The 24157-nt window shown below is 43.3% G+C and overlaps 1 protein-coding gene across 1 annotated transcript; it reads left to right on the forward strand.

Annotated features, from left to right (window-relative positions):
• Nucleotides 1-1192: 1192 nt before the first annotated feature.
• LOC104278165 (chromosome unknown open reading frame, human C14orf80) lies at nt 1193-22775 on the forward strand (the record flags this gene model as incomplete). Its single annotated transcript, XM_009875065.1, has 3 exons — nt 1193-1279; nt 4173-4385; nt 22419-22775. Coding segments are annotated over 3 exons (657 nt in total), but the record flags the coding sequence as incomplete, so codon positions are not given.
• Between the last annotated feature and the right edge of the window lie 1382 nt (nt 22776-24157).

Below are 24157 nucleotides of genomic sequence, written 5' to 3' on the forward strand. Positions count from 1 at the left end.
CCTTTCTTTGATTTCTTTATCTTCAAGTTATATCTGCAGAATAAAATCGCAAAGTCAACATGTGCTTTTCAATTACTTAAATTATATATTGTGTAGTAAATAAACCCAACAAAGCTAGCAGAAGATAGTTGTCTATATAAGGTGGATTTAACTGGTACTGATTTGATTCTTATCATTCTCTTCGAGACCATATGCTGCTTGTGTGTCATCTTACAAAGTTGCTTTGGCATCAGATTGGTGTTAAAATTGTTCATTTCAAGTATATGGCCAGTACTGAAATTGTTAAAGCTGGTAAGCTTTGATTTATATCTAATTTGTTCATCTGTCATTCTTTCCAAAAACTTTTTACTGATGTATAAACATTTAGTTTTAGAATGTCTCTTTGTCTGTATATGTGTGTGTGTACATGTGTGATAGATATTTGTAATTTGTATATATAGAACGTTACCTGAGAGCACCTGAAGGACAAAGGTTAAGGGAGGGATTCCTCCTACAGCAGATCATACAATTATAAAACACGTAACAATTTTAGAGGGAGCTCTTCTGCGCTATTTCAGAGCATCTGAGATCATCTCAGCTTGAGTGAGCTATGTGAGGGATGAAGCATTTGGGGGCAAGAGGCAGAGAGGGCTGGAGATCTCGGAGTTTGGAGTTTTCTACAGGTGTGGGAGCAGCATGGCAAGGAGGTATGTTGCGGTAGCAGAAATACCTATATATCATAGTTGAGGTTGTTACCATTGAGTACGAGGAGACCCAGTCAAAGACCAACTGGGTAAGTTTTAGCTGAGAGAAGGATATATATGACCTGGAAGAGAAAAAGGTGTTTAGACCTTGCAGCCTTGATAAATGTGAGTGTAAAGGATAGATGAAGAAAGTGTTCTTGGAGAAACGCAGCTTACTTTGATGGTCAAGAAGTGTAGAAGATTTGAAGGTGGTCATGTTAGAATTATGTCTCTTTGATCCCTCAAAACAATGTGGAAACTCAGGTATGTCAAAGCTTATGGTGTTTGCACATTTGGGGTGAGGAGTAATGAGTGAAAGTGGGAAAGGTGTTTCACATTGTGTTTCTGCAGCTGGTTTTACAGTGTTCTTGTAAAGTAGCCCTGTGTACTACTGACACTCTTCTTTGTAGTTTAGGCCAAACACACGTTTAATTTACTTCACAAGTGACCAGTGATTTTCTTTCCTCTAGCTATTACAGCTTCTGGAGTCTGAAACCCTGCAACTAGAAGCCTTTTTGGAGTGGAAGCAACTGGAACCGGTTTATTGGCAGTGGATGGTAATGAATCAAAGTGATTTTGAAGGGTGCACCTTTCTTGACTCTAATGTAGCTGACCACTCCCAAAGGCCCCTTCCCACAAAAACAGCTCTTACAGAAAAGAAAAAAAGCCTTATGGTAAAATAAGGAATGTTTCCTTAGTACTTTTTCATCCTTCTGTTTTCCTCAGTAAAACTCACCCAGCTAAGCTGAGGAATTGCAGGGCAGATTGGCAGAATTTCACGTAGTTAACATAACTGAAAGTATCTGATCTTCATCTCATTTAATGTTTTGAAACACAGACATCGTACATTTTCTTCAAAGTAAATGGCTTTTCAGAAGAGGGTGTCTAAGCTTTATTGCAGAGTTGGGAACAAACTAAATTTGCAAGCAACTGATATCGAAAACAACTTCATTTTTTACCCCGGTCAAATAGTCTGTTGAAATTGCCGATTTCCCCTTGAACTGTGTTGAACGATCATAAGAAAATCAATAAGCTTTTCTCTATGCATCTTAGGATTTTTCAAGTGAGTGCAAACGGTACCATCCATCTCACTTTTCTCTACAACTTTTGTTCATTGAGGTTGCTGGAAATAATTCTTTAGAGCACCACATTAGCCATATGAGTTTACAAAATTTTGAGAATCAATCAGTTGACTGTTAATTACTCACCTACCTTGTTCTACACTAAAAGCAGCGCAATGGAGCGTAAAACTACCTCACCTGTCCTGAAGAGTACTTCCAGTGCAGAACCATTAAAACTGGCACTAGTTCTATAATGGTTTTTGCTTTACGTGTCTGCCGTCTTAGGGTTTTTTGAAAGGCATCAACGCTTGCATAAGCCAGGCTCTAAATAAGCAAAATATAATGTGTTATGGCATTTGAGTATAGCCACCAAAATGTTTGCCTCTGACATGTGGAGCAGCGTGGGGAGTATTATGAGTGTTAGTGCAGTTCCTGGAGTTACATCTTCAATAAATATTCACAAAAAAACCTGGCCAGCACATCTTTTTAAATTGCTCTACAGGCTAGATGGTGGATTTGCCTTTTTCTTTTGTTTTGCTGCTGGTGGTTGTTGTTCCTGGAATGCTGTAGGATATATAGGAATGGGAAGTGCTTTGAGGATAACCATAGTTTTCTCTTTCCACTTAACCCACATTTTGCATTGCTGATCTGATGGATGGGATGATTCCTGCGGAGCTGCTGCCAGGTCTTCCTGACGGTTGTGGGCAGGAACAAGACAGAGCATGACCTAACTGGAGTGCCTGCAGTAATGTTACTGTAAAATTTGGGTTTTTGAATGAATTTCAAATTAAAAAGCACAACCAAGCTAACAACAACAAAAAAGCTCCCACAAAAATCCTCCACAAAACCAACAAAGCTTTATTTCCGTGCAGTTCATTAGCCTGTCAGTGCCCAGAACACGTCTGTGTTGTCCCGAGCTGCACCTTTGGTCAGCACGAGCTGCTGGCCTCAGCTTTGTGCCAGTTTGCAATGCTGATGCTCACTGAGAAAGGTGGTTTTATAGGGTGCCTTTTGCCGTTCTTAGCTCTCTCACAAACTTTTTTCTTGTCTGAATCTAAAAATCTCTTGCTATGAGTTAAACTAGAGTTTTTAACGCACCTGCAGAGAAGAGCGAGAAAGAGGGCAGGGGAGAAAACATATTTCCATCCCCTCTATAGCAGCCCTTTATATAAGCGAAGGCTGTTAGCATGTCGCTGCCTTCCCAGCCTCCTTTTCTAGGCTAAGCAAAACCGTTCCTCTCAATGTCTTCTTGCAGGCTATTCCTTCAAACTTCTGATGGGTGTTGCTGCTCTCATCTGGGACTTTCCCTCCCGTTTGTATGTTTAACCTCAGGTGCCTCACCCATATGTTGGTGTTCCAGTCAGTGCTCTTCTGTCATAGATACTTGTATTTCTGCTTTCTGCAATGATACTCGGCTTTAACAGGATGACACTGGTGACTTCTGGTTTTCCAATGTCTTTTCCAGCAGTGTGGCTGTTGAGCTGGTAATTACGCATTTGATTTTTCCTTGCCCATGTGTAAACCGTGCTGCTCAACTGCTGAATTTCCTCTTACTGTTTTCAGATCACTTCTCCAATTTCTAAAGATAAATGTGAATGCAAATTCTGTCCTTAAAAGAGATTATGACCTCTCCTATTTAATATCTTCTTGATAGCAATATGGAAATAAATATTTAATGCTCTTTGAGAGAGGAAGCTTAGGTCCTTGAAAACAATGTGCTTCTGCATAATCTGTGCACCATGGTGTATAGGCACGTGCATTTCAAGGATTCTAAAGTTATTTGGGTTTTTTTTGACTGTTTCAAATAACAGTTGCTACTTCCAAAGACAGCTTGAGAAGTATAGAACCAGATAGGTGGTCGTGTTTAGCAGAACTGGCCAGGCTGGAGCAGGTATCTCCTGGGGTTCCTCAACTTGTAGAGTTCTGTGTGGTCATGAATGATCCCATGGGTGTTAAACTTACTGTGCCAAGTGGCAAATGGGGTTCTCCTGAAGGGTGTAAGCACTTACCTCCTTCCTGGTGATTGCTTTGTTACAAAAGGCCATAGAAGTGCATCCAACCTCAGATTGTGAGGGGAAGGGGTGTATCTAGAGCTTCTGCAGTACTGATGATCTCTGTCCCGTGAGTGTTACTTGATGCTTTAGCTCACAGTAAGTAGTGCTTTTTAAAATAAGCTAGGTTAGCGCTGTACGTTTTCTGTTAACTTAGAACTATGTTATGCTGAACTCAGGAGGTTATCTCTTAAAATAACTCTGAAATTGTAGAGCAATTGTAGAGCAACTGGGATGGCAGTGATGAATTTCTAGTTATGAATTACCAGGAAGACGGGAAGGGAGAGGAAACCATTTTAGCTGCAGTTGAAAAGTAACTTTTCTTCTTTTTCCTGTAGGAAACTGTGTTAGATGATATGGCTGAAGAGGGAAATACGTGCGAGTCTCAGGACACTCCTGTAGAGACAAGCGGGCTGCCAAAGGTGACCTCGTGCTGCCCCTGGGCTGACGGGCTGACTGGGCAGATTGACAGATTATCCAGGGATCTAACGACTCTCCGTGACCAACTGCAGAAGCTTGTAACTCGCCGAAAGGCTGTGTGGTGTGAGAAGGTAAGGCTTTGGGGGACATTCTGGATCATTAGTGACTGTTAAGATCCTTTGTTTTTGCAGCTCTCTGCTCTGGCCTGTTCTAGGGCAGCCTCCCTGTCGCTGTGATCTCGCTGTCAGATCCACAGTTACTTGTCTGTTTATGCCCACAGCATGCCAGGTGCTCTTTCAAACGCAAAGCAGGCATCTATCCCAGAGAGGCAGCATGCTGAAACAAAATAAGAGTTCTTTTGGAGGGGAAGGCATCAAAGGATAAGGGGTTGCAGGAGAGAGAAGAGAAGAGGAGGAAATCATGGCAGCCCCTGGAGGGAATAGAGAGGCAGCGGGTTGAAAGCATCAGTAATGGTTATAGTGAGAAAAATAAAGATAGATATTTGCAGGGAAAAGAGGGTGTGAGAGGCCAGAGCTTGTCATGTTTCACTGAGTTAGTCTTTGAAATGTCTGATGGGGGAAGGAAGAAGCAGGATTTGAAACCTGTGAAGTGAGGGAAGGGCCTGTGCGCAAGATTTGGTGGAAGAACAGACTGGCTGTGGGAGGCTGGCTGCGGAGGAAAGCAGGTGATGTGAAAGAAGGGTACATGGTATTCGCTGGCGTAGGGATGGGGAGACACTGGGGAGCTCCCCGAGGGGGCGGCAGGGCGTGAATAAAGGAGCTGTTAGTGTAGATGCTGGATCTGAATATTAACATAAGGAGAAGATAAAATGAAGATGCAAGCATAAAAACGAGTAATTTTTTACAGGCATCGAGATGAAAGACGTGAATCTATGAAACCTATGTAAGGAGGAAAAGTGAAAGAAACAATCGGGGCAGGTAGAGCAGTAACAAAAATGCTATATTGCCCTTCTGTGTCTGTATTAACTCAGGAGAGAAGAGGGGCTTTTGACTGGATTTTTTTTGTTTGTTTTCGTTTTGTGTTTTTCTTGTGGTTTGCTTTTTAGGAAGAAGTCTTGGTAGACTAGGAGCCGCTGCTTCGTAGAGTGTGGAACTTCTTCCCACAGGGCACTGTAGATATAAGCAGCGTATATGGATTCAAAATCTTTTGGACACATTCTTGGAAGATGAAATCCATCAAAGACTATCAAATATACAGATGCAAATTAAAAATGCAGGAGGTTGCAGGAGTACAAATCATTGCAGGCTGGGGGAATATTGTGAGGAAGTACCTCCATGTATTTGCTCTTGTCTCATAGTCTTCTCTAGGCACTTGGTGTTGATCACTGCCAGTGGTGGGGCACTGGACTAGGCAGGTCTCTAGTGGCATCGGATTTAGTTGATTTTTATGGCAAAATGGACATGACTGTTGCTAGACAACTCAGATCTTGATTTCTGAAAGTAAAATATTCAATTCATGATTTCCAAAGCAGGATACGTTCTGACTCCTTTTATATATAACAATATATATGTAGTTAAATATTATGTTAAATACTATGTAATAATCACACTGAATTTTTTATGTTTAAATTTGAAGACGAATTCCAAAAAGATCAACTGATGAATTCTTCATTTTACTTTGAAGTAGCTGCTCTGATTGTAGTTGAACGATGGTCAGTCGAGTTCCAGTATTTCTGAGATTCAGAGAATGTCCTGTGAGTTTGACTGTAGCTAACAAACGGAGTGCATCTTAACGTGTTGTTAAAGTGATGGTTTATCAAGTGCCTCCTCTTCTAGGTGGCCTGGAACGGAGTTGTTTTGTAGCACGACATGACGGCGTTTTTTGGAATGCTGGGGGTCAGATGACTCTCCATCAATTCTCTTTCTATCAGCCACTCCTTTGAATAGTGTTGCTGCTTCTGGGATGCTTTCTGCCCGTAGTCTGTCTTTTTTCCCCACAGTTGGGATGCTTGCTGAGTGCAGGCTTCTCTATCAATTGTATGTTTCTGCCTCCTTCAGTCTTTTCCCTGGAGAAATAAGCTTATCAAATCTTTCCTTCTATATTATTTTTTTAGTCAAACAAAGATACAGCAGTGTAGCTAAAGTGGTCATTATCTCTAATTTTGTATCTTGTGATACGGAGACATCTGGAAATTATCTTGACTCTCGCAAGCATGCCCAGCTGAGGAACAGTAGTTTATTACAGGTCTTGTGCCTGCCACCTTGTACTTTACAAAAAACATAATAATCCACAGAGTAATTATGTCTGTTGTTACCAGCAGGCCTGATGTCTGTGCCAGGTAACTGGGTAGAAACTGTTCTGAGGAACAGAATGGAGGGCGTGTGATTAAATGTGATATACTGGGGAAGAGACAGCCCAGTTTTTGTGGAGAAAAATGAAATCTCCTACTTTAAGAAGAGAACTTGTTTGTTTGCTTTTTCCTTTCTGAATCTTTCCTGTTGTCTACTCCTCTGAGAGGGGGATTTGATTTCAGTCTGTGTTAAACATCTGGCATCCCCAAGCTGGAATGCAGAGTGTTGGGCTCCAAATGGTGCTGACTTCAGTTTTCATTGCATAAATACTCACACCATACTGAGCTTCCTTTGAAACTTGGGATTTGTATCTCGGGATCCTCTGTGATCAGTAGCATTTAAAAGCAAGCCAGGCTCCTTTAAGATGACAATATGATGAGATTGAGCTTGCTCGTGCATACATCTCTGAAGTATGGCCCAGAAAGATTTCGTCATTAATCTGAGCTTGAACATGCTCTTTCCACACTAGAGTCATTGTGTCCAAGTACCCAGAGTTGACACTTTCAGAGGTTGTACTCCCTGGCCAATATCATACCTCCTTAACAACAGTGGAAAGAGCACGCTGGAACCTGTGTTTTGTCTCTGTTTCTGAATTTTTTCACCTGATCAGTCATCTGCCCTTCCATTCCGTAACCCCTAACCTTCCACGCTGTTGCACCCTCAGCCTTGGTAAGGATGGGAGGGTGCAGAAGAGATGCCCTTTGGATTCACAGCGGCTGAAGAAGGGGCTGTGTGGGTCAGGGATGTTTTGTTTTCTTTTGCTGGGCAGAGGGGAGATGCAGGACTGGCCAGTGGTGGTGGCAAGAATGGCTGGGGACACCCCATCCAGTGGGGATAGTGGGGGCTGAAACACAGAGAGGCTTTTGCTCCATCCTCAAACTTTCTGCCACGGCCAGTTCAACACAGCACACTGCTGGAGACCTTGTGGAGTCTCATAAAAGACAATTTTTTTTTTTTTGCCTAGGGATCTTAAATGTATAAAAGACCGAATGTTTTTTCATGCACTTTGATTTAAGGCTTCACTATCTGAAGTAGGGAAGCAGCTCCAGAGGCTGATGCTGAAATGTAGTCATACATTTTTCTTTCACTTGGACTTTCGTCATTTTTCTTTCACTTGGACTTTCTTCATTTTTCTTACTGAGTTCGAGTTGAATTTTAGCTACTGAAACCAGTGTACTTCCACAGATTTTCTATATACCTCATAATGAATTGGAGGAGGGGGCATGAGGAGCTGTGGGCACCCCAGCCACCACTGCGAGGGCTTAGTGGCTGTGCCGCACGTGTGGCTAACCCGCAGGAGAGTAAAGGCACGTGTGGTGTAGGCAGGTGGGTGAGGGAGATGCCGAGTCTCATTATTTTCTCCACCATGGGAGTGGTGAGGAGCAGTGGTGGGCGTCGGACTGGCTCCCGGGGTGCACTGGTGCGGGGACAGGTGGTGTTTCTGCTGCCTCAGAGCCAGGACTTGCGGCAAAGGGACAGCCAAGCTCTCGCCAAAGGACTCTCTGAAAACTTGTCCAGTGCTCTGTTTGGTTTTTGTAAAGCAAACTGTTCCTGTTGCATCTTCACTGTTTCTGCTGTTTATTCCGGTTCTCTGGGCTTTCTGCTAATATGAAGATGTCAGCGTAGCGGGTGGTTAATTATCCAGGCTGGCCGCGGTGTGGGAAGTGGAGGAGTGGTGAGGAATGGTTCAGTGCCAGCGTATTTCCTCGGTCAGCACATTCCCTTCCCCTGCACCTTCCCCAGTCCCAGAGCGTTTCTGTGTTCCACTTGGTATTTACAAAGCTCCATCTGGAGCACCAAGCAGCTGTCAGTGGAGCTTTTCATGCAAAAAGAAATTGAAGAACTAGGGAGGCCACCAGAGCAGCTTTTGGAACTGCATGGTTGGCTGGGCCGAGATGCTTGGGTAGGGGGAGGAAACCCAGAGATCAACAGAAACATCCATCAAAGGGAGCAGTGGAGGACATGGACAGGAGGATGGCAAGAGGGACAAGACTAATGGCTTTTATGTGTAGTTCTTATTTAGTTAAATGTAGGATTAAATTTGCTGCTGATGGAGTCACCATGGTATGAGCAGATCTAGGTTATTAGAAAGCATGGATCTGCTGTAAACAGTAGGAAGTAAGATCCTACTGTTTTAACTCACTTTTTTGCTCATGTTTTCTCTTGCATTGGTTTATTTGTAGCTCATCAATATTCCTGGCAGGAGATCTGAGGTTGTTTACGTCTGGTATGTGCCTGTGGAGATCCAAGGGATTGTTCCTGGAGGGCAGTGTGCTCTCTCTTGTGTTGGAAGCAGGACAGAAGCAATCTCCACGCATCAGATCTCCTCTTAACAGCAGGATCCAAGTTTGCTATAATCCTGCAGTACCTAGTTAGCCTCATTTAAGGCCAGCATGCACATAGAAAGTTACTGCAGATAAGCAGAGCTGGGGCATTTTTGAAAGGATCTTCCTCCCTTCAGAGAACTCTGTGCAGGTTTGTCAGACCTGAATAGTGACTGTGAAGCCTGTAGCATACAAAGAGATGCAAGAAGTATTTATATTTCCTTTGCACATGCAGCTTGCTGTGCAGATTGCTGAATGAGTGCTGAACTGTGTGAGAGACAGAGGGACTCTTAGTACCAGTCGCTAAATCAGCAAACCAGTTTCAAACACACTAAACCGGTAACTGCTAAAATATTTTACCCAGCCTGACATTTTTCATGGAGTTTATATATTCTAAGACTCCAGCTCCTTAGGGAAGAGAGAAACATTAAAAACTTGAGTGCTGTCTCCTGTTCTGTGTGCAGAACTCTGGGGTTTGAAGTGAGCATCGGTAAAAGCTTTTCTTGCTCGCTGAAAGGTGCTGTTCTCTCTGCCTTTGCCCAAGTGCAGAATGTGTGCTTAGGTGACAGAATCAGCTCAAGTATAATCAATAACCAATGCTAATATTTTACTGGTATTATTTGCCAAGATGTTGGCTACCAACCAAGGCAATGAAACGTGCAGTAAATGCAGCTGAAGAATTATACTCCAGTAAATTTTAGATGAGCTTTATTTAACAATAAACTGTAAAAAAACCTAATTCCAATGCGAGAACATGTTTTGTAGCCACTGTAAATGTTTTAGTGCACATTTAAGAAATAAGTGTAGTACTTATGTTCCCACAATTAAAACACACAATGAAGCGTGGATGAAGACTAGGAAGGCCTTTAGGAATCAGATGCACAAGGTATTTAAGATCGCAGGTCCCAGCACCACCTTTACCTTTGTGAAATGTGAAACGCTTGGAGGTTGATGGGTGGGATTCGAGGTACCTGTCCCACAAGGATGCTGGATTTCGTGACTCTCTTGCAAGTGGTGAGCCACTGCCACCAACGTTGTCCTCCACAAGGGCAGTATCTTGGGGACACAGCTCTCATGCTGCCTGACAGAGCCCATATTAGACACCATAGCCAGTGGATGTGTTTGTGGCTCTGCTTGAAACACCATTAGTGTGTTTTACAGGACCTTTTGGAGTGGGTTTTGGGGATGGTAACTTCCAGGAGGTATCTGGCTTGCTTTACAGCCCTGACAGACCTTTGGGATGGGCCACTTCTCTGACAGCAGCAGTTAGAAGCGTTGTGCACTTTGCAGTACTGCTTGGTTTTTAGGTGAGTTGATAAAAGTGCTTTTAGGAATGTTTGCATCTGTACATTCAAAGCTTAACTTTAAGTTTCCTTTTTTCTTAACACTTTGGCCTTGTTCTCCTAGTTTTCTGCCCTGAAATAGAGGGTACTTGATCATAAGAGAAAAAAGTACCCAACGCATTTCTGTCGCTTTGTCCCTTGTGCTTGTAGAAGAACTGACATAAAAGCAGATCTGTAATTTAGTATTGTCACATCTCTTCTTCCCAGCCAGAAATGCATCTAAATAAAGCTCTAGTACACTTAGCTCTTCATCTTATCGGCTCTTTCAAAACCCTGAGAGCTGTTTGCGGACTAGCTGTAGGGCCTGGCCTTTCACTGCTGCAGGAGTTACGATGGCCATTCAGGTGGCTTCGCATCCCCCTACGGCTCCTACTCACCATCGAAACAGTGAGCTAGTAAAAGAAACCACTGAATACATTTAAGAGTAGCGGCTTTAGAAAATGCCTGCTTTTTCACTGAAACTCTGAGAATGTTTTATGCAGACAAATCTCCACCTTGGAGTTGTATACGGGGACTACATTGCTTGAATTTGTTTCACATCCTGTTCTCCCGAAGTGGGGTAATCTAGAGAAGTGCAAGTTGCAAGCAGCACTCTTTGTGAAGTGGCTGCTTTCATGTTGTGCAGTGATAAAGCTCTGCTTGAAACAAAGTGGGGCCCTCCAAGCCTCTGCAAGTCACTTAGATCTGAGATGGTATCTCACATCATCAGTGTTTGTCTCTGCTGCCCAAGATAAAAGTTTGGAAGAACAAATTGAAAAATAAGTGAGCAATTTATTATACGGGGCAATACTTGTCTGTTGCCTTCCTTTGTAATTTGTAGTTGTCAGGGTCTCTTTCAAAACAGCAATGCAGCCTTTTTGCCAGTGTCTAAATTACTTACACTGGCATACTCTGTTTTTCATATCATGTATTTTCCATATGTGCCTTACTACATTAATTTGTGTGATCTAATTAAATTTAAGGATTTTGAAAAGTCTAGAGATAAAACTGTAGTTAAAAAGAAACGCATTATAAAAGACTAGAATGGATTAATTGATTTTTTGACTGTAAAATGCTGAAGATCTATCGTTTGGAGAAGGAAATAATTGTTTATCTGTTATTCCCTGTAGTGCACATTTGGAATTGCGTGGCATAGGGGACTTTCACAGGTCTGAACTTATTTATCTGTTATTCCCTGTGGTGCACATTTGGAATTGTGTGGCATAGGGGACTTTCACAGGTCTGAACTGTGTCTCCTTGTAGTCACAGTAAAGAATCTGCAAGTCAGATGCTTTGCCTGGAGCTGTCCCACCCTCCTGAGAGCACTGGACCGTCCCTGCTGGCAGACTTGCATCTCTTCTCATGAAGTAGCTGCAGAGGTGTAGATGTGCTCCTGGCTCCAAAGCCTGGTGATTCTGGCCATCTCGTTGTGTTTTGTACTCTCTGCTGATGCTTCACGTCTGCTCTTTTTGTGCTGAACAAGGAGTAATGCAGAAATTGCTGATTCCTTTGAAGACAATGTATTATTTTAATATTTGCCCCTTGCTGGTTCTGCCCACAGAGTTGCTGCAGTAGAATAAATCACATTACATTTTTTACTCCCTTCTTTTTTTTCCTCCCCCTTTGAGTTCAGTGGTTCTCCTCAAAAGTTAACCACCGGAAAAGCAAAGTTCAAGTTCAGAAAATATCCATACTATAGGAAACGTTTTTGTGGCTTTGTGGAAGGGGGCTGTATCTCATGAGGCTTTCAGTAGCTGTCCTGGTTCTGGGCTGTCTGCCTCAGGTAAGTCCTTGAGCAATGCAGCGCAAGGCTCTCCTTGAAACAGCTGTTTGTTTGTGCATCTCCTCAAGGGTAGGATCCAGCACAGCTCTGTCTCCGCGTGAAACCCTTGCAGTGAGCAAGACTGTGCACACGGGCTTACTGCATAGCAGTCACAGAGTTCAGATGCTTCTAGGCCTGAGAGGATTAATTTCCCTTTTGCTTTGCCTGTGTGATAGGTTATTTGTAGACTCAGCAAGCAGGCAGTGCTTTTATCAGTTGTGTGCTTTTGTGTTTTATATTGAAATTTGGAGGTACGCTTTGCATGTTTCTGGTAAAGACCTTGAAAAATCTTATTTTTTTTTCTGTTTTCTTAATCCTATATCCTTTATCTTAAGCTAAACTGACTTTTCTGACTCCTACCAATGTGAAAAACACCAAAGGAAGAAAACTCAAACTCCACAACAAAAAAATATTGCCCATTCAGACATCATCAGGTCACTCCTCTTTATGAAATTATCTCATTCAAATGCTTTAATTAACTTCTAGCTTTCCGTTACTGTGCTTCCTCACCATCTGAAAGCTTTCCGTTGGAGAACAGCGTGGATGTTGTTCCAAAGTGCTTTGCTGTGTTCAGTGCGTAAAAAAAGGAAGCACAGAGCCCTGCCAGACTGTGGTAGCTGTTCTCGTCGGACGCAGCTACATGCATTCCTGGTGCTAAAACTGTATTTTTAGTTTCTCCTCAGAGGACTTGTCCCCCTGTTAATAGATGGCCTTCTCTTCCTGGATAAAATAGGTATGTGTCCTCTCTGTGGCTTCCCTGTCAATTTGGTTTGGGATGACAATAAACGTCTGAGCAGGGAATGTCTTGCTTGCAGTGCATAAGATGGAGATGCGTACATTCCTCTCTAATTGCAGGAAATTGCAAATCCGGGCAAAATTTGGAGTGCAGCTGCTTGTATAGTTACATCTGCTGTCAGTTGCTGTAGCTCAGCCTTACAACCCTTCTAAAATGTCTTCGTAGTTTACGGTATAAATAATGCCCCCGTTATTAATATTGCATTGGGATCACCCCTTTGATTTATTCGCCACCAATTCCAGAGGCCCAAGAATTTCCCTCTTGCTGAACTAGTAACAAATGTTAGAACTCAGTAATTATATTAAAGTGACATTTTGCTTTGGCTGTTGAGAAGTTGAGTTTCTTACTGTTGCTGGGGTTTGGGTTTGGTAAGAAATGCCCACGCGTATACCTCAAACCAGTTTGTTCTGCCTACAGCATCAGGTTTGGGATATGTTCAAACCTTTCCATTTCATGGCCTTATGAAGTAGAAGGTCATTGGTCATGGAAAAGGTTTTAGGTCACTCACAGCTAAGTGTCTCTGTTTGCTACTGGTCATTAAAGGACAGGTAAGATGTAGATCACTTAATGAAATGCATTGACCTCACTTATACCAGCATCACAACTGCAAAGTGGTTGAAATGTTGGAAGAGGAGGAATAATAAAGGAATTATTTAGTCTGTCTGTTTGAGAGTGTACTTTAGGCAAGGTGAAGTTGTAGCTGGATCATGTTCTTCAGGTTCTTAGAAGTGGAGTTTTGAGGGTTTAAGACTTTAGATGAAACACTAAAAAGGGGCATATTTTTAACCATACACGTATTTCAGTGCTGAGGTAACACAGTGATAGGGTAGTTTCCTTGATCTTCTGGAGCCTGTATTTAAAAAAAAAAGTGTATATTTCTAGAAGAGACCCTGTAGCTTACAAAAAAATGTAGTAGAACATTGCAGAAATTACTAGGTGAGAAATGTAGCCTATGCTTTGTGGTAGGCTAGACTAATCAGTTTATTATGACTTTAAATCCATAAATGCATAAGCATTGGTATTAAATGGGCTATTTCAGAAGAATATCAAGTCTCTTTGTGTACAATCAAGGATCTCACAAGAAGAAAGAAACCTCATTTAAGCAGGACAGTGTGGGAAGTGTTCAGCTATTAAAATAGAAAATTATGGTTTCCAGCATTTTTAACTGCTTGCTCTTCAGTGTGTAGAAATTGCTGCAGAAAATTAAAAACCTTGAGAGCTTACAGCAGAGAAGCTTGATTCAATGAGACAAGTTTTATAGAGCTGCAGTACCAACTCTGTAACTTTCTTAGAGGTTTGAAATTACATTTGGGCAAGTTACTATAAGATATGAATTTGAAATTAGAGTAAGGTATTTTTTAATCATAAAACACCTGCTAACTCAGTATTGTAGCGTTTCCAGAACAGCTGATTGCAGGTACTGCTTTGGCTTTAACTCATTTTGGGGGGGGGTGTTTATATAAGCAGGACATGCCTTTGTAAGTTTTTCTGAAGGCTGGGAGTCTGACTTTTCTGGAATTCACTATTCAGCAAATGTTTGAAGTTCATAGGCTCTGCAGCGTCCTGTCTCTCCCTGCTCCGTAATTTTTCGCAGAAGCAGGAGCTGCAGGATTGGATTTTCGAGCACTTGTGCATTCACAGCATCCCTTGAAATGGTGCCTCTCTCTGCTTCTCTGAGTCTCAATGGGTCACTGGCTATAGCTATAGCTAAGGGAGGAACGTGTTTGTCATATATGTAACAATTATCATTCCAAAAAAAGAATAAAAGCAAATATCTTTGTTAAAAGAAACTGGCCGCCTTTCCAAATTGTTCTTTCTTGATTGTTAAGGAAACGTAAAGCCCTCACCCTTCTTAGGCGTGAAAAAAGTTTTATGTTTATGCCTCGGGGGACGTGCAAGCAAAAAACACTTGGGTTATTCATAACTGTTCTGTACAGAAAACAGTGACAGGCATGGAGAGCAGCAGTGTTGGCTTGGTCAGTTCTTGCTGTCTTTAACGACGCTTGAGATGAGCTCTGCCCGGGCATCTTCTTCACAGACAGACCACGGCGTGTGTCCTTCAGCAGCGTGCAGAATGCATGTTCTGTAGCCAGGAAACTCTTGTACAGGAGCACAAAGAGGTTGTGAGTGGGAATTGTGGGAACCCTGTAACTATTATATTCTGCTTTTATTAAATACTTACAGATCTTTCTGCTATGCTTATAGCGACCTCTGTACTTCCCCTGTCTGTGTTACTGATATTTTTGCTTATTTCCTTTTGCTCTCTTTGAGCTTGGTGTTGTGTTTTTCAGTGCTGACAAGGAGGGCTTTCTTAAAAGTAGTCTGCAAATCCTTCTCTAGCCTGTTTTCTGTATCCTGGATAGACTGTCAGCTGGGTTTGCAGTTCTGTTAGGTTTTTTTCTCAGGGATGGGAGGAGTTGGTGGTGGAATAAACACTAGATATAAACTGTAAGACAGCAAAAGGTGTTGACAGTGTTCATTTATGAAGTGTTATTCAAGCTTGTACTGATTAAAAAAAAAAAGCGTTTACACGGTTCAGCCCCTGGACTGATATACATGGCAGTCGGGAAGCTGAGCATTCTTTAAGTAGCTTTTATTTACCCTGCCTGGTTTCCAGTGCACAGCTGTCAAGGTTTCTGTGCAGCATCCGTGACATCAGTCTCTGAATGATGCCTGTAGCTCTGTGCTTATCCTGCTTTCGTTTTTTTATTTCTAGATCTGTCTCTGTAATTGATGGCTGCCTGTTGAATGAGAGTCTGCTCATCACACACGGAAACTGAGAGCTCTGGGCAGCTCCTCTAACTTGAGAAACACCTCTGAGCGCCCATGCTTGTGGTGTTGTGATGTGCTGGGGAGCCACTCAGAGCCAGGCAGGTGAGGGCAGCGGATCTTTTCTGTTTCTGCAGTCTAGCCCCTCATTAATCCTCTATTTCCAAGCATGTAGTATTTCACTTCATCCTTTTCAACTTCCCAAGTATAGTGGGCCCTCATAGATGTGATAGCTTTAAAGAAGAGCTCTAAAATGAGCTCCTTTAGAAATAAAAAATTCTGCAAGTCAAACGCTGTTTGGTATTTTCAGAGGAACTTGAGTTTATGAAAGGTGTTGGGTGATTATGCCTTGATAGCAAAGGCAGCATGACTTTTAGTGGCTTGGATATTAAATCCATTCATATTTCCTAATTTCCTTCTACTCTTCAACCCAAAAAGACAAGATCTGAGATTTTTCTGTTTGTCCTTGTGACTCGGAGCACAAAGGATCAGGGTGCACAGTGTTTTCCAGCAAAGGCAAGCACTGTGGTTTGTAGTGTCTTGTACAGAATGGCAAGAATAATTTGTATTTCATGCTGTATGCATATGGGGTCCTTTCGTTATTTATGAGAGGTAAAAGAGAAAATGAGTGGACAGATAGGACTGGAGGCAGGAACTGTGCCATTTCTAGGCTTGTGCAGTTTGTTTTTTCTGAACGTTCTGCAAAACTCCTAGAATAATGTGAAGAGATTGCGATTTAAAAATAATGACATGATTCTGGTCTTTATCATCCACTTCAAAGGGAGCTCTGACAAATTGTCGGAGCTCCTTCCTCGAAGCTGCCAACAACACAATCGTAAAATGGAAATGCTCTTACGCCTCCTCCACTCTCTTCCTCAAAATAGGTGTTTGGACCTTTCATTGCCGCTGCATTTTAAACTTTATCACTAGTTAATGGCTTTGTTCAAGGATGTAACGGAGAGGCAGCGCGTTTGTTTGCTTTCCGAGGCTTTCAGGTTGCCACGTGAAGTTTTAACAAGCTGAGATGTTGACTTCCAGCGTTTGGAAGATTGTCACTTTTGTGAGGTCATTACTGAAGATGATTTATAGAATGTGATGTGCTTATCTAGATCTCTTAGCGTCTCTTTAGAATGTCTTGCATGCTGGTAAAATTCTCTCTAAGTGAATTTACATCCAGCTTGCTTTTTAGCAGGAAAAGAACCGTTTTGTGCATTATTTTTATTGCACATTTCATTAGCAAGCTGTTAAAACTCTGAGACAGATCAGCCTCTCAGGGATATCTGAGACACGAGGCTCTGGGAAGCTCATTACCAGCAAGGTGCAGGCAAATGTGCGGGAGCTGAGGAAACCACAGCAGTAATTGTAAAGGGCTGGAAGGTCTCCTCTCTGAGGAGAGATCAAATGAGCTAAATGTGTAGGTTATTTCAGCACTTGATAGAAGTGGACCTCTGTAAGATGGGCGACTGAAAGACTGGGACTGGCCACATGACGAATTAGCACATGTCCAGAGGAAGGAGGTGAATCTAGTTTTTAGGGTTCTCTGCAAAGAAGCTGGAAGGCAGCTTATTTTAAATGTGTCACACATTGCCTTTTCCATGATTTGCCTGTTGAACTCTTTTCTATACATTTTATTCAAAGCCAGAAGATTACCAGGACTGAAAATAGCTGAGGTAGCTGTCTGGATGGAAAGAGAGCCAGTGGTGTCTGAGGTTAGAAGAAATCTTAGAGAAGGTAGGGGAGAGGAAGTGCTGGAGAGGGTAATAATGTGTGTAGGTGTTCTCAGGCTTGCGGTTTCTCCCGAGTGTCAGGGCATAAGTTAATCCTCCATGGCAGGGACTGAGCCGAGCTGCCTGCTCAGCCTGTTTTTCTGTTTCGGCTTGGCCATTTTCCTCCATCAGACCTCAGCCTGAAAGTTTTGAGAAGTGCAGCGTCAGTCATGGCGCAGTCCCCGGGCAGATGGGAAATCCTTTCCGCACTTGGTGAGTGTCTCGCCTGGCTTAATTCCACCACCTCAGGTACTAGAGACCCCCTGTCTCTGCCCATCCTCTGGCCGACATTGAAGAGATCTGTTTTATTCTAGTGCTTCCTCCTTTGCATATTCTTGCGTGTGAACCGACCTTCTCTGCACCGTGCCAGGCTCAGGAGGGGTAGCACCGGCTGGCTGTCACCTCAGCGCCTGTTCAGCCTGTGAGCTAAGGTGCAATACTCCTGTCTGCAACTGCACTGGCTCGTTGGCTTCTCCTCAGAACGTGCAAATCATTGTAGTTTTCCCTTTAGCTTTTAGGTTATTTGAAAACCTATGATGGTCTTTTGGAAGACTTTAAGTTACTTTAAAGGAAACCATCTGGGGGCAGTTTGGCCACTCTCCTGTCCCAAACAGCGGTCGGTGAGATGGTGAGGCAAAGCGCTAGAAGGAACTCTAGGAGAGCTGCCTGGCGGAAAGGGACCTGGGGGTGTTGGTGGACAACCGGCTGAACATAAGCCAGCAGTGTGCCCAGGTGGCCAAGAAGGCCAACGGCATCCTGACCTGTATCAGAAATGGTGTGACCAGCAGGAGGAGGGAGGTGATCATGCCCCTGTACTCGGCACTCGTGAGACCTCACCTCGAGTACTGTGTCCAGTTTTGGTCACCACAGTACAAGAAGGACATCGAGGTGCTGGAGCGGGTGCAGAGAAGGGCAACAAGGCTTGTGAGAGGTCTGGAAAACCTGCCCTATGAAGAGCAGCTGAGGGAACTGGGTTTGTTTAGTCTGGAGAAGAGGAGGCTGAGAGGAGACCTTATTGCCCTCTACAACTACCTAAAAGGAGGCTGTAGTGAGGCTGGTGCTGGTCTCTTCTCTCTAATTACTAATGACAGGACAAGGGGAAATGGCCTCAGGTTGCGTCAGGGTAAGTTTAGATTGGATATTTGGAGGAAGTTCTTTACTGAACGAGTGGTGAGGCACTGGAACAGGCTGCCCAGGGAGGTGGTGGAGTCACCAACCCTGGAGGTGTTTAAAAGAAAAGTAGATCTAGCACTTGAGGCTATGGTGTAGTGGTTAGGTGTGCTGGGATGAAGGTTGGACTAGATGATCTCCAGAGGTCCCTTCCAACCCCGAACATTCTGTGATTCTGTAACTTGTCAGGAGGCCTTGCCTCAGTGTGCACTCATGGCCTCTGTTTGTCTTCAGCCTTTGTAAGGCTGGTGGGGACACTTGGTGCCACGGGTATCTTCAGGGCCAGGGAGCATGCGGAGGGGCAGCACGCTTCCGTGGGGTCAGTTACGTGTCTGCGGGCCACCGCTCTGTTGGGAGCAGCCAACCAGATGGGTACTCGCCCCAGAGCGGGGTGTGTGTCCCTTCAAAGATACTGATTCCTCACCAGCTCATTCCCTCTGCGTTTGGCGTGGCTTTTCTCAAAATGCGCCGGCTCCCTTTGGGATGAGGTTGGTTCTGGTAAAAGCGGAAGCGATGATGATAATGGTGTTGTATTTATTCAGAGAGGATGTGGAGCAGTTGTCAGACAGCACGGCGTACCTACCTGGGAATTCAACCTCCAGCTGGTAGATTGAGACTGAAAGGCAGAGCTGTGGGATAGAGACGGGCAGGCACAAAATGCAGAGGCTCCTCATCTTTTACAGTATGTTTGTTTAATGCAAAGTAGCCTGCTGAGATTGTTTTGCAGTGTGGAATAATCATTGTGTGCTGACTAATGGGAGACAGCAAGCTGTTAAAGATCATCAATTAACCATATAGGAGGAGGTTACTGAGTATTTTCATGAGCATTCAGGATGTGAACAGTAAAGAATATGACTTGAAGGTAACCCTCAGAGATTTTTAGCTGTTTAAATCTACGAACTGCAACAAGAGTATTTGTGGACATATGGTTGCAGAGCTTACTGGGAAGAACAGTGCAAAAAAACCTTGAGCTTGCTTTCCATCTCTAGATCATGCTGATACAAAATAGTAGTCTGCTAAATTTGTTCTCTTATTTCGTATTTGTTATTTTGAAAAGTCCCCCAGTTAAATTTATCTAACGTTGTCCCAGGAAGTATTGGTCCACTTTAAAGAAGATAACATGAAATGCCCTTCTGATACTCGGATGTCAGAATTTGTTACACTTCTGCTTCCTTGGCTGCCTAACTGTAGGGCTGTTGTCCTCGTCCTTACAGCTGCTTCTGCTTCAGTGTAGTAATGCCTGTTCCTGTTACTGCTGTGAGTTAAAACTCGATGCACTTAGTGCTGAGACAGCCATGCTCTTCCATCATCTGCCTTGCACAATGAGTAATAAAATTCTCCAATTTTGGCTGGTGGTGAATATGAAACCCTCTATTTCATTAAGAATACTTTGATACAGCCCTACTAGCATTCTGTCTGACTTTTAATGCAAAAAATAAATAACATTTTGTGGGCTCTGTTTGCTGAGTGATTTTGTTCTTTGTAAGTAACAGGAAATTTTTCCTATCCTGCATTCCAATATTAAATCCACTTTGTGCAAACATCATTTTCCATTTATTCATTGGCAGTGGGGAGGCCAGGTAACATTGAATTTATTTTTTTTTTAGTTTTGTTTTTTCTAAAGTGAAATTGGACCTCAGATTTTCTTTTAGCCCATAGCAGGAGATGTTCTGGGATTCCCTGGGAATTGTAATAAAGAGGGACCCTTGGTTCTCAGACAAGGGCAAAGATAGACTTCTGCTTCATCTCTCTATTCAAATGCATTAACAGAGGTCTCCTTTAACAGCTGGTTCTGCATCGATAAAGCCTTTAACATGTTAGGAAAAATTCAGAGAAATTTACTCTCTTTTCTGATTTGATTGATTTTTCTTAATCTTTTTTGAGCAGGGGAAGGGGGAGAATAACACATCAGAAGACTATGGAGAGGATTAATTACTTGGCTGCAAAGCTCAGAAAGATATTCTAGTGAAAAACTGGGAATAAGTGCGTGAGGTCCTGGGGAAGTTGGTGTCAGTGAGGAAGTTTGACTGTGACTGTGGTCCTTGTGCCTGTGGTGTTTATTACCGTAAGAGAATGTGATCTGAGCCCCCCTGTATGTCAAAAGCTTCTGAATTTGTTTCAATGATAACACCCTCCCTACTGGTCTATGGGAAAAGTCCTGTTTTCTCTACATCTGGCAGCTGGTGTGACGCTGAGCACTTGTAGTGGCGAAGGCTGGGGCAGCTTTGCTACCTCGAGGCTCTTGTCCTTACAGCCGGTGCCGCTTTGAGCTCTCGCTGATCTCTGGTGCTTCAGAGAGATGTCACAATATCCCTGACGTTACAGGGAACTTGTCAAAGCCCTAATAGGTGAGATACGGATATCTTAATGCAGATCAGCAGATTAAAACCCCAAGGAGCTGTTCAGCTTCACCGTGGCCAGGGGAAGAGAGGGCTTGCAGAGCAGTTCAAGGCTGGAAGGGGGTATCATTAGCACTGAGCTTGACCTGAGCTGAGCTCTGGCCGAAGGATTCATCCCTGGAGCCTCAGGGAAGCATTTCATGGTTCATTATCCTCGCGGGAGGAAACAGTGTCTTATTCTGAAGCAGAATGCCTAACTGTTCATCCATTTGATCTTCTTACGGCTTTGTCAGCAAAGTCTGGTCTCTTAGCGCTTTCTTTTCCACTTTAAGATTTACAACAAATTATATATACATATGTCTCTGTGAACAGAATAGTTTTATCTCTTGGAGTTTGATACTATAAGGCTTGTTTTCTGGGCTGCGAGTTGTTGAGTGACCTGCCTTTGAATCCTGCTGTTTCCCTGGGGTTTAGGTTGTTTTTTTGAAGCGTGAGCTCCAGAACCACACGCGAGTTCCAGGAGAGCTCTGGAGTTTGTGTAGGTTGCAGAGGCAGTATCACTTTTCTGAAACTTTGCTGCTTTTTGGCTGAGCTGGTTTGGCAGCTTGTTGCGCTATCGGAAACAGAAAATGCTCTTGGACCAAGAACAGTCTCCCTGAAGGCCTTAGCAGGGTACCTCTTCTTAGGGATGTTTCCCCACTAAAAAATACATTTTGAGATGAGTCACTGAATTCGTGTTTAATTCACTAGTGAAACTGGCAAGGCAACTACCATCCTGCAAGTTCTTCAAATCAAATTGTTAGACAACAATTAAATCAAAAGCTTTGGAGAAATCCTGGTATATAGAATTGCTTTTATCATCCAGTTTGTGATTCTCTCACAAGAAAACTTTTGTTTTACTGGGCCTTCCTTCAGTGAAAGCATCCTGCCCAGTACTCATTTTGGTCTTAGCTTTTACTTCTTTTGTCTTTGCTCCATTATTTTCCTTTTCCTGTTTGTTACCCCATAACAAGAATAGAGAATTAAGGAATTTCTAGCTTGCAGTTGTCATCCCTACTTTTTAGCATTGTCAAGTACAGGAAGCATTTTCTAACTGGAGTGTTAGTCACAAGGCAATTAATCTACTACGACAACGTGGAGGCTTAAAGCACGATGGTTATGAAGGTCACTCTGTTGGGTCTCTTTTTTTTTTTCTTCCTCCATGTGTTTTGCTCTGAAGGCAACCCACTCACTCTTCAGCAAGAGGAAATTGTTCAGAGCCCTCGATGTTTTACTCATCAGTGGAGGGGCTGTGAATGTGAATCTGCAAACAAATGACTACAGGCAGCTTTTTGGTCACCGAGGCAGCTCCCTGATACAAGGCATGCTGGCATAATTCAGCCTTTCACTGCTAGACACTGAGGTTTACACTCACAGTTGGCTCTCTTCTCTTTGGTATGTCCTAGTCCAAATGCGACATTTTGTATTATTTCCTGGTGGGAGGATCTTTTCACAGAAATCTACCATGTGGGAGTTTTTTTTCCCCTCATTTGTTCTCTCTACAGGTGAAAACAAGAGAGAAAGAACTACAGGAGGAGTTCTCTGCCACAGCTAGAAAGATACAGGAAAATGTTGAACTAAAACTGCTAGATCTTACACACCTTTGTGCTCCGAAAAAGAATAAAATGCACGGTTCGCACAGGCTGGTGTTCAGAAGTAAAGATCCTGCCAGCAAACCAGGCTTTGCTAGGGCTGTATCCAAGGAGTCTGCTTCAGCTGTCAGTGCCACGGAGGTGATCAGAGAGCTGCAGATGAGAGAGGCCAGCCTGGAGCGAGAGCTGAAGCAGCTGCAGGAAGAGTGCAGGCACAGGCTGGATGAAATTGCGGAAGGGTTGGATGGAGTGATTTGTATCTCCCCGTGAAGAGATAAAGCTGGACTGAGAAGAGCGAAAGAATGCGCTGACTTGATTAGAACACATTGTGCAGCTTGGCATGGGGGAGCGCAAGGTGAGGAGACAAAATGTAATTTCTAATTTTTAAGCCTGAGAATCATAACTTGTTACTGTTTTGTGACTTGCACAGGGGCCATAACCTTGGCGGTTCTCTCGGCAGCCTCTTTATTGCTAACCTTGCCAATTAAATTCTGCAGCAGGCCTTGCTGAGAGCCTGTGTAAATCTCCCTTTCATCTTCTGGATTTCCAGGTCTTCTGCCAAGCACTGGGCTCTTTTACAGTGCTCAGCTGCTAGGCATGGCATACACTGAAGTACTAATTGCATTCAATATTTTCCAGCAAGTAGGAAGAGTTCATTAGTCAAAAATCCAGGTATTGGAGAACATGCAAAGTACCAAGGCTTAGAGGGATTGGAAATGTTCAAGAAAGTGTGCTGTTTTAATTCAGCTGGTTTGCATATTTGTGGCAGCTGTAGTGCAGTCACCATAAGGAGAAACAAATGTGTAATAATAAATAAGGCAGCACACTGATTTCATTTACTGGTGTGATGCACTTGAAGTAATTGAGTTCTCAAAGAGAACAAACTAGAAACCCATTCCACCGAGTTATGAGTCACAATGAGATAACTTACAGATCTGCTATAGGAAGTTTCTGTAAAATAGAAATATCACCTAAACTTCTAAGCCTGAAAAGTCTCCAGGCTCTGTCTCTGGAGGCTTTTCCCCCTGGGACATGCAAATGTTTTTCACCTGACATTCATTTATTACCACTCTCTGTTTTGCTTTCAGCGAGAAATATTTTTATATTCTGGATGTACACTTTCAGGAATAAATAAATTTTTAAAAAAACCCGAACAGTTTGCTTTTCATATATGAATTACTATGAGCAATGGAGTTTCCTCTGAATTTCTGTCTACTCCCCCAGCTTGGTGGTGTCGCTGATTACCAGCTGCTCTTGCCTCATTTGGCAGCCAAATGTGAGGAACCTTTAAGGACCTCTGTCTGATGAGCATTGATACGATTGCTGCTCTGCCGGGAGACCACACGCAGGTGGGAGTGGGTGAACAACACTCAAGTTTCCTGGTTTCTGCTGCACCAAGTAAATCAGGTGCTTCCAGACTGTGCTCATCTGCACCATCCATATTTGTTCTCATGCAGCCTTTGCAGAACCAAGTGCAGACATGTGGAGAGTCACACAGGGAGGGCTGGTTTGCCCTGGTTTCACCCCGCTGAACGCAGCGTTGCTGGTAGCCCAGGAGTATCTGGGGTTCATTTAACGTGGACCAAATTTCAGACAGCCTTTCCTCTGCGTGGACCTGGTGGCTTGTCCAAGGACCAAGCTTGGAGCAAGGC

Source organism: Apaloderma vittatum, unplaced genomic scaffold (assembly GCF_000703405.1).
Source record: "Apaloderma vittatum isolate BGI_N311 unplaced genomic scaffold, ASM70340v1 scaffold5348, whole genome shotgun sequence".
NCBI classification, from domain to species: domain Eukaryota; kingdom Metazoa; phylum Chordata; class Aves; order Trogoniformes; family Trogonidae; genus Apaloderma; species Apaloderma vittatum.